The 15,117-nt window shown below is 41.1% G+C and overlaps 1 protein-coding gene across 5 annotated transcripts in view; it reads left to right on the top strand.

Annotated features, from left to right (window-relative positions):
- LOC127569940 (SH3 domain and tetratricopeptide repeat-containing protein 2-like) overlaps positions 1–15,117 on the top strand; it is a 78,011-nt gene that overhangs the window by 45,451 nt on the left and 17,443 nt on the right. For all 5 annotated transcript variants that reach the window (XM_052015027.1, XM_052015023.1, XM_052015024.1 and 2 more), the window contains 3 exons: positions 9,980–10,172; positions 10,906–10,982; positions 12,366–12,561. In XM_052015027.1, the coding sequence (XP_051870987.1) occupies positions 9,980–10,172; positions 10,906–10,982; positions 12,366–12,561 (466 nt within the window). The remainder of the gene's footprint in view (positions 1–9,979; positions 10,173–10,905; positions 10,983–12,365; positions 12,562–15,117) is intronic.

Raw genomic sequence — 15,117 nt, 5'->3', positions numbered from 1 at the left:
CTTCCTGATCTGACAACTCTGTAATGCCAAGACTAAAATGAACCAATTGGCACGACTTTAGATTATTACCCACTGTACAGTATATGTGAAGTAGCATCTGAAACAACCATTTCGCAGCAGTTCTGTGATGTTATAGCTTTGCACTAGTTGTAGTTGGCTTAGGAAGTAATTTATTGGCCAGAGAAATATGCGAAAACAAAATTGTCAATGACTTGCATTTAAAAAGTGCATTTTATATGGTAAATCATCCCCAGCCATTTCACAGGATTATTAATAACCAGAAGTTGAATCTGAGCCACACAGACTATTAAGACAGCTATCAAAAAGTTTGATCAGTGAGGTTGGATTTAAGGAGTACAAGATCACAAGACAAAGGGGCAGAAGTAGGCCATTCGGCCCATCGGGTCTGCTCCGCTACCTCACCATGAGCTAAACTAAACTATTCCCATCTAGCCCCAATTTCTGGCCTTTTCCCCATATCTCTTGATACCTTGACTAATTAGATACCTATCAATATCCTCCTTAAACACTCCCAATGATCGGGCCTCCATAGCTGTATGTGGCAAAGAATTCCATAAATCCACGACCCTCTGGCTAAAGAAATTTCTTCTCATTTCCGTTCTAAACGGGTGCCCTCTAATTCTAAGACTGTGCCCTCTAGTCCTGGACTCACCCACCAAGGGAATCAGCTTAGCCACATCTACTCTGTCCAGTCCTTTCAACATTCGAAATGTTTCTATGAGGTCCCCTCTCATTCTTCTGTACTCCAGTGAGTACAGTCCAAGAGCCGACAAATGCTCATCATATGTAAGCCCTTTCATTCCAGGAATCACCCTCGTAAATCTTCTTTGAACCCTCTCTAACATCAGTACATCCTTCCTAAGATAGGGGGCCCAAAACTGCACACAGTTTTCCAAATGAGGTCTCACTAGTGCCCCATAGAGCCTCATCAACACTTCCCTACTTTTATCCATCATACCTCTTGAAATGAATGCCAACATAGCATTCGCTTTTCTTACCGCCGATCCAACCTGGTGGTTAACCTTTAGGGTATCCTGCACGAGTACCCCCAGGTCCCTTTGCACTTCTGTACTTTGAATTTTCTCCCCATCTAGATAATAATCTGCCCGTTTACTACTTCTTCCAAAGTGTACAACCGCACATTTCTCAACATTGAATCTCATCTGCCATTTCTTTGCCCATGCCCCTAAACTATCCAAGTCTCTCTGCAACCTTCCTATTTCTTCAATACTCCCTACTCCTCCTTGGTGTCGTCTGCAAACTTAGCCACAAAACCATTTACTCCATAATCTAAATCATCGATGTACAATGTAAAAAGAAGCGGCCCCAACACCGACCCTTGTGGAACACCACTGGTAACCGGCAGCCAACCAGAACAGGATCCCTTTATTCCCACACTTTGCTTTCTGCCTATCAGCCAATGCTCCACCCATTCTAATATCCTTCCTGTACTTCCATGAGCTCTCATTTTATTAAGCATCCTAAGTAGCCTAAAGAAAGAAAGAAGAAGGAAGTGCAGAAAATTAAAAAGAAATTTGGAGCATGGGGTCTTGGCAGCTGAAGGCATAGTTGCCAATATAGAAATAGAGTAAAGTTTTCCGATGATTGCAAGTTGCATCAATACAGTGGGACTGTTGAATATCCCTCAGCATAGTCCATGTGCAGTCAGGTTGGAGAATTTCCCTCCAAGCACCTGTGTGGTGCTGTAGACTGCAATACAGATCCACCCCAGGCTATAGCAGGGTTCTCCTTCTGTAACCCGGACAGTTCGCAAGTTGGAAATACGGCTGCGAATCGAGTTCCCAGACAGCAGGAGATTCCTGCAGCCCCACAGCAGCCAGCAAATTTATCCTGCCAGTCTCCCAAACACTCGTTAGTATGTACGGGCTGTACGTACATCGGGGGTTAGTAACCTGGGGGAGGACCTCTATGAGGGTTTGTGGTCTGTGGAGATTAAAGGCACTCCACCTGGTGGTATAATTACTGTGCTGCAGAATACTAATAAGGAATGAGACGCAAGCAGAAGTAAATGTCCAACAGTGGCTGAATGTTTCACTGGCAGCTAATTTATGTAACTTCTATAACATTGATGCAGGATTTAAAGTGTCAGTTTTACTTCTGATTTGGTCTACCAGCAGAAACCTACCAGTGTTGTTTAAAAATACTTTGACTGGGCAATTCGTCACACAGTTGGCACAGTTTTGAATTTTAAGGTTTATCACAAAATCCCATAAAATTGATGGCTTGCCAGTACATTCTGAGTGTCTGGCCTGAAGTTACAGAATTCCAATAGGATGGATATTCTACTCTTGGGTCAAAGGGTTTAATGGGGTCTGAATCAAAGTGGGCTCCTGTCCTTGGGGTACAGTAATGGTCTGCATTCTGCAACTTAGGGGAAGGTTCCAAAAATTACGAGAGCAGTTTACCTTTGAGACTCTGGATTGAATTTTATTATTGCATCGATGTTTGTAAAAATCTAAATTGAAATAATGTGCATAAAACTGTTTTTACACAAGGAAGTTAATCGATTACAAAAGGGATTATCGTACTTGTATAGTAATGAGGCAGTACGCACTAAAGCTATCTTTGGAGAAGTAAAATATAGGGTCTGATGTTGTATTTACACTGATCTTTTTGTTTTGTTAAGCCGCAGTGTAAATTGCTGAGGTTTACCAGGCCTAACTGAAACCCTAGCAATGAGGAATGGTGTGGCCACTGTGCAGAACCGTGCAATGTACCCTGCTTGTGTGGAGGGATTTGCTGTCTCCATCCAAACCGGTGTCAGAATACCGTGTCACTACTTTCACTTGCTCTTAATATGGCTTTCCATGGGTTGGGTTATTTCATGTCCAAAAGGGTTTGCTGCTAAAGATTGCAAGAACAAGGTCAATTGTGTTAAAGACTGTACAGAAAGTTTGGTGTTTTTTGACTGAAAGTAAAGATATAACTTGCATCCTGCAGTGTTACTGAGTTGCACAGGAGTTATTTTGTTCTTATCTATAAAGTAAGAGTAAAATGGCCTTGTGTTTGCCTGCTGTTTGGCAAACCTTAATATAGAGCAGTAATTAACCCCTAGTTGCATGTGCCAAACTGCAGTCATATCATGTGTGAGTTGTACGCTGCTCAATGGAACTGAATTTTAGAACTTGGCAGATATAATTTAAATTTAAGACACAGGAAACCCAGCATCAAAATGAAGGTGGGAGCTGCTGGCCCCAGTAGATAATTGCTTCTAACAGCACTCTTTATGGGATGGAAGAAGGAGGAGCATTTTCCCACCCCCCTCCACCCCTGCCAAAGCACTTCTTCAAGTAAAATCAGTAGCCTCTATTATGACTTCCCTCTTCCCTGCCTCCAATTTTGTCCATGTAAACAGCAGTCTTTCACAAACCCCATTCCCACTGGATTATTATTCCCTTCCTTCCCCAATGAGCACCAATCTTTCTCATCTCCCTCCGATTGTTACTTCCATCTTTCCAAGGAGCTACTTTATTGTGTGTTTGGCACATGTGACTGAAGAAGAAAATCTTCCTCAATTTATTTGTTTTTATCGGTTTATTTGGAGGAACTTTAGTTGGTTTCATCATGTATTCATTTGTCTGATGTTCGCAGGGACATTAGGGGTAAATCTCAAGTGTGATAGCAAAATGGGAGACATGGCAAATCATGGGACAGAGAAAACCCACGAAATGTAATGACTGAAACTTGATGTTATTCCTTTGTGGTATTGTTCCTCTGCCTGCAAACCAAATTGATATGTTGATGTGCTGGCAAGGGTCCAACAGTCTGTGCTCTTTAATTATGGGTTCTGGGAATAAGGCATCCTTAAAATGATGCTTAATGGATGAAAGAAATTGACTGATGATCAAAGTGGGGGAGGGGCAAAGAGACGGTGAGATTGGGATTCAGAGGAAGTGAGTAGTTACCTAGTGGAAGTGTGGGGGTTTTTATGGGGAGTTCGATGATTGAGGGAGACATTGATCAGTAGAACAGAGACCAGTGATTTTTGGAAAGAGCTCCACTCCATCCATCCCATGAGGAATGATGTTAGAACAGCTGGCTTTTGGAGCCAGCAGCTCATGCCTTCCATTTTACTGCCAGGTTTCCTGTCTCCTTGGAAACCCAGCTGGCAACTTAAAAAAAGTCTAAAGTTTACAGATATTCCTGCTTTGAGGATGAATTATTTGTATGGCAAATTATATGCCACCTTAAAAAGAGCCAGGTGTATATTTGCAAAAGATTGATGACAAGCTCCCCATTTTTAAGTTTTTAACTTCACTCCCCAACTCCAGCCAACATTGTTGTGACAGAGTTAATATCAATTCACATCTCAATTGATATGAATGACTTGCCTTTTAAGATACTTCAAATGCTGACTTTTGACAACTTTATTGTATATGAGAGCATGCTAGGTTGCTGATTCTCCAGTGGGCCCCTTATCGATGGGAGCTGATGGAAAATTATAGGTTGCTGGCTTGAATTTTCCAAGCTTAATGGTCTTTGTAAATGATGTCGCCTGCCAGAGTGTCTGATTAGAGAATCTAACGTCATTTTTACTAAAGATCATTCTTTCTCCTCCTTATCTGTGTGAAGTACTTAATTTTTGCTTTACTATGAGCAAATGTAAGACTACACATTTGTTGCTTCTAAATCCTAGAAGCAAACTTGCATCCTATATTGTGCTGCAGTGCATATCAACACACTTTCACTCTGCAGAAGACATCCATTGCAATAATGTGCAATGTATTCTAATGTCTGTTTCCAGCAATAAAAATAACAAGACGTTGGAGCTTAACCCATATAGCAGTATCATGTCACACTTCCAGTAGTTTTGGTAGGTGAATCTCCCCCATTTATATTGTGAAGCAGGTTCAACAACAGTTGACCGCTTCACATTTGATATCTGTATGTACAGGCAGAAAACAATTACTCAACATGCAACTTTCACACACTTGCAGTGAATACAGAGTAATTTTACCAGTCCAGCTGGGTCCATTCTGACTGCTGAGATGAAGGTGTCTTCACGAGAACACAAGGCAATACCTGTCTATCCTCTCGCTGCCTTGCCAGCATAATCAAAGACCCCACCCACCTGGGTCATTCTCTCTTCTCCCTTCTCCCATCAGGCAGAAGATACAGGAGCTTGAGGGCACATACCACAGGCTCAAGGACAGCTTCTATCCCACTGTGATTAGACTAATGAATGGTTCCCTTATACGATGAGATGGACTCTTGACCTCACAATCTACCTTGTTATGACTTTGCATCTTATTGTCTACCTGCAATGCACTTCCCTGTAGCTGTGACACTTTACTATGTATTCTATTATTGTTTGAACCCTGTACTACCTCAATGCAATGTACGAACGGTATGCAAGACAAGTTTTTCACTGTACCTTGGTAGAAGTGACAATAATAAACCAATACCTATAGGAGCAGGAATAGGCTACTTGGCCCCTCAAACCACCATTCAATATGATCATAGCTGATCTATGCTGGCCTCAATTCTTCTTCTGCGTCAGTTTCTGATAGCTCTCAATTCCTTGATCAGGCTAGTGTGACAGTAGTACATGAGCCAGATTCGTTGAATGTTGTCACTGACAGCTCTTTGTATTGTCAGTGATGCCCAGTAACTGGAAACATTGTGGAAAAGATCTGATGAGTGAGAGAGTTGGTACATTTAACAACATTACAGGTGATTTGTTTACATCGATGGTCTACCTTATATTAAAGGCAACTTGTAGAGGACCATAAAACCCACAATGAAAGACTTTCAGATCTTACTTCTGGTGGCAATGCCACATATGCTTTCTTTTGCACATTGCAGCAGCCTATGCAAGGCTGATATAATACCTACCAAATGTTCCAGTGATGGACCTATTCATTGGCTCGCTTCACATTGATTCTTTACTAAGTCTTTTGCAGGCAAAATTAACTTTGTGTATTCATAGTAGATGGCAGTTGAATTAGAATCGTTAATTGGTTGACTTCCTCTGTTCTGTCTTCAGTGATGGAAAAAATTAATTTCAACAATATTGGCTCACAAATTGGTCACTGCCCTTCGTTTCCTGCAAGTCTACTACTTCATAATTTCGGTGCGAGCGATTGTGGCTGGTGTATTTTGAGTGACTAAACAGTTGAGGTTTAATTGGGAAAAGTCAGAGATAAAAATAAAATCAAGTTCTGGAGAAAGGAGGAAGGAGAGCCATTGGGAGGTAGGGAGAACAGATAGGGTGAGTGGAGAGCTGTAGAAATTGAATAACACAGTGTTGGTAGTGGCAGCTGATAGGAGGTGGTAAATGCTAGTGAATAACAAAGGATTATGGGTTTATATTTACATAATTATATGGAGTTGGAGCAGCTATTTCCTCATTGAATGGAGGAATAGGCTTGATGTCTAAGTTCCTATTCCTTTGTATTGAGACAACCTCTCTAATGCCACTGCGCTGTACACCAGAAAGCTGCTTAGGGATTCTCCTTTATCTGAGTTTAGCTCATCTCATTGCTAGTTTTTTTAAAATCTCTGCTACTGATGCTTTTTCTGTCTAACTTAACTCGAGCTTCTCCAGCTGTCTGAATCATTTCTGATTGCAAATCTTTCCTGCATATTAATGGCTGTGACGACACTGACCCCCTCTCTTTTGTGGCCATTCACCTGTTCCTGCAACTCTTAATTGCTCTTTCCTCTGTATGAAACCTTTTTAATTAACATCAGTGTTATCAACACCTTATAACTTGCTGGGACACACAACAAATATGTTGCTTTTGTTTTGGAGCATTGGTGGAGAAATTGGGTCAAGTTGTTGCAGAACCAACTTTGAGGATTTACAGGATGACTAAGTCTTAACAACACAATGCCAGACTGACATTCCCCAAGAGTAATTCTCCAACTTGTGTGTTATCCTTGACACCTTCCCACCTTCCACCTACCCCCCCCCCCCCCCCCCCACCTCCTCCTACATACTCCACTCCAATTGACCTGGGTATTGATTCAAATCTCCTCAGTCACAGATCGCAGCTTCCACCTTCTGATTCCAAAGTGCTAACCCAACTAATCTCCTGAAGCCCTCACTAGATGCCAAAATCTAGATTCACTCATCTCATCCGAGTCCCTTATCTATTCATTTACCTAACCCCGACACTGGTCCTGATTTCCCCCACCCACCCCTCCAGACTCTTACTGAGCCTGCCCAAGTCCTTGCTGACATATTTTGTTCCTAAGAATCTGTAAAGCAGCGGACACTACTACTTTATCACTACTCTATTTGTTGTATCCCAACTGGATCTGGGTGTCCCTGGCAAGGTCAGCATTCATTGCCCATCCTTAAATGCCCTTAAGAGTGTGTTGGTGAATCGTATTCAACTGCTGCAGTCCTTCTGGTGAAGAGACTCCGTAGTGCTTTTGGATGGAGAATTCCAGGGTTTAGGCTTGGAGATGATGAAGGATCAGTGAGATATTTCCAAGTCAGGATGGTGTGTGACTTGGAATAGAACATTCAGTTGGTGGTGTTCCTGTGCACCTTATCCTTATCCTTTTTTTGTGGTAGAGGTTGGTTTGGGAGATACTGTGGGTGTAGCTTGTGTGAGTCACTGTAGTGCATTTTGTAGATGGTGCACACTGCATCCACTGTGCGCCAGTGGTGGGAGGAATGAATGTCTTAAGTGGTTGAGGGATTGCTAATCAAGCAGACTGTTTTGCCTCCTGAGAGCTGTTGGTGCTGTGCTTGCGGTAATTTTAAGCTATTTTCAGTAAGTGAATTGGTTGCTGCTTTTCATTCCCAGAAGCCATGCATATCTGAAGTTACCAAGACAAAAGCGTGATTGGGGGAGAGAAAACTCAGGTCACCTGATGCTGGGACAGAACCAGAGTTTTACTGTTTCTAAAATTGTTATACTGGGTGTTCCAGATTGCTTGGTTGTACCTGGAGATTTGATATTTAATCTGATAAACATTAGTTCACTTAGAACCATTATGTGAGACTGGCTGCTTTCTTTTACTTTATCAGATTGATTTAGCCTGACCTTATCTTATTAGTACATTCTCTTCCTTGTTGATGGACATTAGATTTTACAAATGGCAGAAAGTATAATCCAATCCTAACAATTATTGATCTGCGCAAAACAAAACAATGCCACTGCCCCGCCTACTACAAATGCATTGCCCATTTAATGCATTAAGATATCCATCCAAGTGTCACCAGAAAATGAATTGCAGTTGAACAGTGGGTTCACTGTCAATACTGGAAATAAACTATTTTTGCTGGCAGTAGGCCAGTCCATCTGTCAGTTGCCAAACCATCCTTCTGTTGAGAAAAAGCATACCTTTCTGTTCTGTTGAAGGAGATTTGTCTCTCTTGAAAGAGGTTATATGTTGAAGTAGAGTACCACAAACGACAGATGGCCCTCCCTTACCTGCCGGTACCTCAATCAGTTGTAGAATAGTAATAAAGAAATTCTATTACTGTCAGAGGGTGGCCAAATTCACTGCCATCCTAAAATGCATATGTGAGTACTAAATAGTGCTCAGAAGCAAAACCCCTGGCTAATTTCAGCTGGCTCTCTAACGTAGTCCCCCAGTTAGAATATTTTTCCTCTGTCATTTTGGATGTTTAGAGCATATAGTAACAGCTAAATGTTCTGCTCTGTTTCCAAAATATGATTCTATTCAAGTTGATGGAACCAAACTTTGGATGTAGAATAGTGTGGTGCTGCCACTATACTACAGAAGTGCCCAAGAGACTGGATGCACTATCAATTCTGCCTGGGTCAAGGATGGAAGGAGAAGAAATCATGAATTTAAATAATCAATGGTTAGGTGGTATCATGCAGAAGATGGAAATGATCAAACTGGTTTTAGGATTAGCTACCTTTTTGGAGCTTACGGGTTGTTCCATCTGATAATATTACTTTGCTTCATATTGATTTTAATTATGTATACTGTCACCAAACATGATTATATAACAAAAAGTGAGAAGTAAAAGACTGCAAGGTGGCATGGGCTGGCAGAATGGGCAGATGTGGCAGATGGAAATTTAGTACTTAAAAGTGTGAACTGATGCACGTTTGCAAAGTGTGAACTGATGCACGTTTGCAAAGTGTGAAATGATGCACGTTTGCAAAGTGTGAACTGATGCACGTTTGCAAAGTGTGAAATGATGGATGTTTGCAGGTAAACAAGACAAGGCAATACAGGCTAAATGCCACAGCCCTGAAGGGTGTGTTGGAATAGAAGACCCGGGCATGTGTGCATACATTTTTTTCTGAAAGTAGCATGACCAGTTGAGAGAACGGTTTGTAAAGCATATGTGATTCTGAGCTTCATTAGTACAGGCACAAAGTACAAAAGCAGAGGAGCTGCATTGAACCTTTAATAAGACTTGGGTTAAGTCACAAATGGAATGTTGCATCCAGGTTTGGGCACCACCTTTCGGGTTGGATAGATATGTCCAAGAGAGCGTACAGAAGAAAGATACTAATGTTTCCAGGAAATAAGGATTCCAACTACAAGGTTAGACTGTTGAAGCTGAGTTTGTTCCCCTGAAGCTAAATTATGAAGAGATATGATAGGGGTATACAAGATCATGACAGTTTTAAGTAGAGCAAACAAAGAGAAACAGCTCCCCTTAGTGGATGGTTCAATGATGAGATTCAAAGTGATGGGAAAAAGACACAAAGATGATGTGAGGGAAAACTTTTTATACATTGGAAGTGAATGTGAACTTGATCTCTCTACCTGTGGGGTGGTTGAATTAGTCGGGGCTTTCAAAAAGAAATGGATAAGCAAATGAGAGAGAATAATTTGTAGGGCTATGGGGACGGAGCCAGGGTTGGAACTGAATAAACTGGCTTGCAAGGAGATGGCACATGCTCAGTGGGCTGATTGGCAGCCTCCTGTGCCATAACAATTTGATGACTTTGTTAAAAGACATTCCAAAACTATTATCTATTTCTGCATCAAGGTCACTTTTTCACCAGAGCCTTATCCAACATTCCAAAGAGTGAAGAGCAAGATCTGAACATCTGCAAGGAGGATCTCATCATGGTTAAAGATATCGGGAACGACTCAAAGTGGGAAGCAACTGCGCTCTCAACCAATGAAAAGGGCCTCATTCCAGTTTCTGCGCCACAAGCTCTTCTCTACCCATTTTACCAGTACGTCAAAATAACTCTTTCACACATATACTGTTTTCGTGGAAAGCTGATTTTCTGATGTTATGAAATTGATTTAGAGAACTAGGTTTAGGGTCTCTCCTTCCCTAAATTAAGATTATCCTCAAGTGGAGAATAATCATGTAAATCATCTTGTATATTAATGCCAAAATGTAATTGTGTTAGACTAACTAAGACACAGAATGAGGGCTTTCAGCTTATCTGGTCGAGGGTGGCATCCAGTAGAGCAGTCCTATTCCCTGTCTCGCTATTTCCCTGTACCTGTACCACTAACCTGTACAATGGAGTAATTTACAATAGCCAATTAACCTACCAACACGTCTTTGGGATGTGGGAGGAAACCCACACAGCCACGTGGAGAATATGCAAGCTCCACACGGACAACACCCAAAGTCAGGATGGAACCTGGGGCTGTGGAGTCCTGGAGCTTTTATAAATTGAAAAGTATATTAATACTTAAATACTTTTTACATCATATTTTCCTTTTCAACAAATATTACAGTTTTGACAGGGTTTGATAAAATTGTAAAGTATCTATTTGGCAATATTATAAAATCAGAATTAAGGCCAAACTATAATATCATATTTTGCAATGCTCAGAACATTTATTACTTGAAAAAGCTTCTGTTGTTTTATTGTTGTATGTGTTTATATCATGGATATTTGACACCCATGAGTTGCTGATTAGTTATAGTACGGTTGGATTTGATCGCAGGTGGTTCCTAAGGTCGAGACCGGGGAACTTTAGTGGCTATGAGGAATATAAACAACACCACTTCCCCCATTCAATTGGTAAGTAATTCTTTATTATCCTTGTAATAGATTTTCTGTTCTTTAATTCTTACTGATGGGTAAGGTTGGGGAGAATTTGAGGGGAAAGTTTTATTTTGTGGATAGAGTAGTTGATATCTGGAACTCTCTGCCAGAGGAGGTGCTGGAATTGGATACAATTACTTTCTTTAGGAGATATTCAGACAGGCATTTGAATATGCAAGGTACAGAAGGATATGGATCTAATGCGGGTAAATGACATCACTGTAGATGGGCAAAAGGTTCAGCATGGACATGATGGGCCGAAGGACTCTTTTCTGTTCTGTACAACTCAATGAATAATTTTGTGTTCATCAAATTTTCTTTCTTCACTTTGACATGTGGTGTGGAAAGGATGAGGCAGTGGATTTTAATTCAATTCGTGAGATGCTAAAACAAGGCATGAAACTAGCTATAAAGGAGCAAGGGATTTACTCGCTGGCTTCTTGCCCTACCTTTGCTGTCTGCAGTGTTAAATTGCAGGGGGCAAGGACAGCCTGAAGCGGGTGCAGGTGTACAATTTTTATGATATAACTGATGTGCCAAGGCATTGAGCAGTTCTCTGCCACGTGTGATAGAAGCTGGACTGAGGCCCAGAAATTTCTTTTATTACAGAAATTCAAACTTCCTTGTAGACCAGATGAAGCAGGGATGCTCTTTCGGGCCTCTGCAGCTAACTTTAGGTCTTCCTTGTAGAAGCTCATGCCTGCAGTTAATATTGACCCAATGCATTCAAACTCAATTTGAGTAGAACCTCTTACTAGGAGCATACAGGCACGCCACCCCCATCTGGTACAACTTTTGCTCAACCAGTGGGGTAAAGTTAGTTATGTGGAAAATTCCCTGAAGTATCTGGTTATTTTATCACTTGAGCCCACTATTTCTTTCTACTTTCTACTGTCTGTGAAGCATCAGCTATATACTTTAATGGCTGTTTTGGAGGAAGAACTGGACATTGGAACCTAAATAATATGCTACATAGGGATTTTAGGAAGTCAATATTTCATGAGTTGCTTTTGGTAGGTTAACTGTTTATGTTCTGGTACTTTCCAAAGTTATGCCTGGATCTTCCATTGAAGATATAAGTGCAAGTGCTGGAAAAAACACATGAAGTATCATCTACTATTTAGTTACTTGGAAGATTAATTACCAAAACTGTGTGTGCAAATTTCTTTTATTTATGATAGAGAAAAATTTGCAGAAATACAAGGGCAGCATTTTAGCGTGGCTTATACAGTATAATCACAAAGGAGCATGTTCATAGAGTCAGTATTTCTATAACCCAGAATGACAGTTCAAGTGAATTACAGAACTTCCATCATTACTCATACAGCTTACTATTTACAATTAACCTCTGCCTTTTAGGTACTGGCACTTGTATCGCAACCATGGATTACAAAGAGGCTGAGGTGGATGAACTGTGTTTCAACAAAGGAGAAAAGATTCAAATAATTGGCTTCCTCCTTTCTAACCTGAAGTGGTTTTTGGGGAAGTCTTTATCTACTGGAGAAACTGGGTTTGTACCAGTAAAGCACATGAAGCCTGACCAATTCAAAACACTGTGAGTAAAGTGCTTCTGATTTAGAGTGTGAGATATGTCAGTCATTTAATTGAATCATATTCCAGACTGTTTGTAGGGCTGATTTTAAATTGCATGGTTAGAGGTCAATTCCTGTTTGCTATTATTTCCACGAAGTTTCTGTGGAGGTTAAACTATGATGAAGACACTATATAAATGCAATGCCATCTGAACATTGGACAGAAAATCAGTAGCAACATGTCTGTGACTTCCCAGCACGCACAGTCTGGTATAAGGGTGAAACTTCCCTCAGCCGTGTGTGTTTCTAAATGTTTCCCGCCTTTTTTTTAAAGAGAGTTTTAAAACTTTGAGGGCTTCCTTCTCCCTCTCACCTCCCACTTTCTGTTTTCTATCCTGGAAACTGCACAGCTCCCTACTTCAGATATCAAACACAGGTGACGTCGTTCTTGAATTCTCTGCATTGCTCTTGAGGGTTCACCGACAACAGTTTACTTTCAATTGCCCTTCCTCGGAAGTGCACACTTGGCAGTCCCCTTTTTAATGGATCAAGCTCAGACCACTGTGCTGTACTGCACCCTTCATGCAACAATGTGGTGGCCATTTCAACTCTGCTGCATCTGCCTCCTGAAGGGCTCTCCTTTAATATAAGCTCTCAACCTACATCTTCACAAGCAAATTCTTAAAGCTGTGACAAACAATTCTAACGCTTGAAGTCATAAACTAATGAGCTAGATAGTCTGACTCAACATGCACTGGAATTGCCTGGATTGTTGAAAGTGTCGACTGTCTTCCAGAGCAAGGCTGGGAGATTCTCTTGGGCTGCTGAACTTTATGGACACAGCAATGAACCTGCAGCATTGATGTCTGGTTGATGGATCAGCCACGGTGCTTGCTTCCTCCACTGAGCCACCATCCTTTTGACGTGAAAAGCTGGCGACAGCCTGTTGTGGGTCAATGTGTTAATCCACACCTGAGGGAGAGAATAGACAGTTTGTTTCACATTGCATTTGATTAACTATGTTGATCTTGAGCTGCCTTTCCTGCTTTTCCTGTTTTTTCCCTAGTTTTGAGAATAATGCAACCAGCCGAAGATAAGATGTGAGGTTTGATAATCTGTTTTACTTGACTTGTGTTTGGTACATTGCAAAATATTCCAAATGGCATGAAGCTGCTGCGGGTCAGCATCATTGCTGCTGACTTGTGACTTGTTTGATGATGGTATCTCTTGTCAGATCACACGCTTTCATCCTTTTCTCTGCCATTTATCACCAGGATAATGTCTGTGTACCAGTAAATGAAAATAAAACTGCAGATGCTGGAAACTGAAACAAAAACAGAAAATGCTAGGAACATTCAGCAGGTCAGGCAACATTTGTGGAAAGAAAAACTGTTGTCCTCTCTCTGTCCCACTTCCAAGCCATTTTTCTTTCCATTGATGTTGCCTGACCTGCTGAGAATTTGTTTTTGTCTCAGGTCCTCTCATCTCGCAGTCCATGTCTAGAGCAGGGCAGTTCTGAGGAACAAGTCTGGAGGATTCTGGCAAAGGTCCAAGCTGTTTCCATCTCCTACTCCAGTCCTAGCGCTCAGCCTTAGAATAAAGGGTAAGCTATTTAGGACTGAGATGAGAAATTTATTTATGCAGTGTGTGCTGAATTTTTGTAATTCTGTACCCCAGAGAGATGTGGATACTCAGTTGCTGAGTATATTCAAGGCTGTGACTAATAGATCTGCTAGAATTCAGGGAAATCTTGGGATCATTGTAAGAAAGTGGAATTGACAGATAAGATGTGTCATGTCTTGGCAGAGAAGGCTTGAGGGGATGTTCTTGACTCTCTGGCTTAGTAGAGCAAGTAGCATCGATCCCCTGATCTCTTGAGCAGGCTCACCAAGTCCATTTTGAGGTCTGAACCTCACCAACCCTAAAGGGTGTCTCGGGCCAGATTACTGGCTCCAAGCTGGTGCAATATCAGCCAACTATTAGGTATGCATGGTAAGAGGGTGTAGTGATCATTGGAAAGGGAAAGAATAGTTGTAGCTGAGATTATTGTTGTGGACCCTGAAAAAAGAATTATTAGCACTTACATTTTTGGTTCCCTTTCTCTTCCTTTCTCTAGGAGCGCATCCACCCTTTAGGCTGGTAAATGGTATTGAGGTCATACCTGTGTCTTAAAACTTTGATTTACTGGGGCGCTCTTATTTAATGTGATTGTGTGAAAGGTCTCCGTTAAAATGTTGGCAGGACAGAAATAAATTTAGCAAACTAACCATGTCAATTTTAACGTTAGTATCATTCATCTCCCCCAAGGGTCAATTAAAATATTTGTTTGAACTCCAGAGCAATGGCATGCGAGACATTTAAGTGCTATGCTAAATGTCATGACAAGATAATAAAGATTTCTATCTTTAGCAACTCTGATACAGAGTTCCATTTGCCAAGATTACATTTTTCAAGCTAAGATGTGTGTCATGATTTCATAACTGGAAATACTTACTCGGATTATAAATGCCAGGTTTTTCCTCCTTTTTAATTTGTTGGAAGGTGGTTGGCTTGGTGCTAAAGCTCATTGTTTTGCAGAA

This window comes from Pristis pectinata, chromosome 4, assembly GCF_009764475.1.
Source record: "Pristis pectinata isolate sPriPec2 chromosome 4, sPriPec2.1.pri, whole genome shotgun sequence".
Taxonomy (NCBI): domain Eukaryota; kingdom Metazoa; phylum Chordata; class Chondrichthyes; order Rhinopristiformes; family Pristidae; genus Pristis; species Pristis pectinata.
This window is presented reverse-complemented; position numbering and strand designations above follow the sequence as displayed.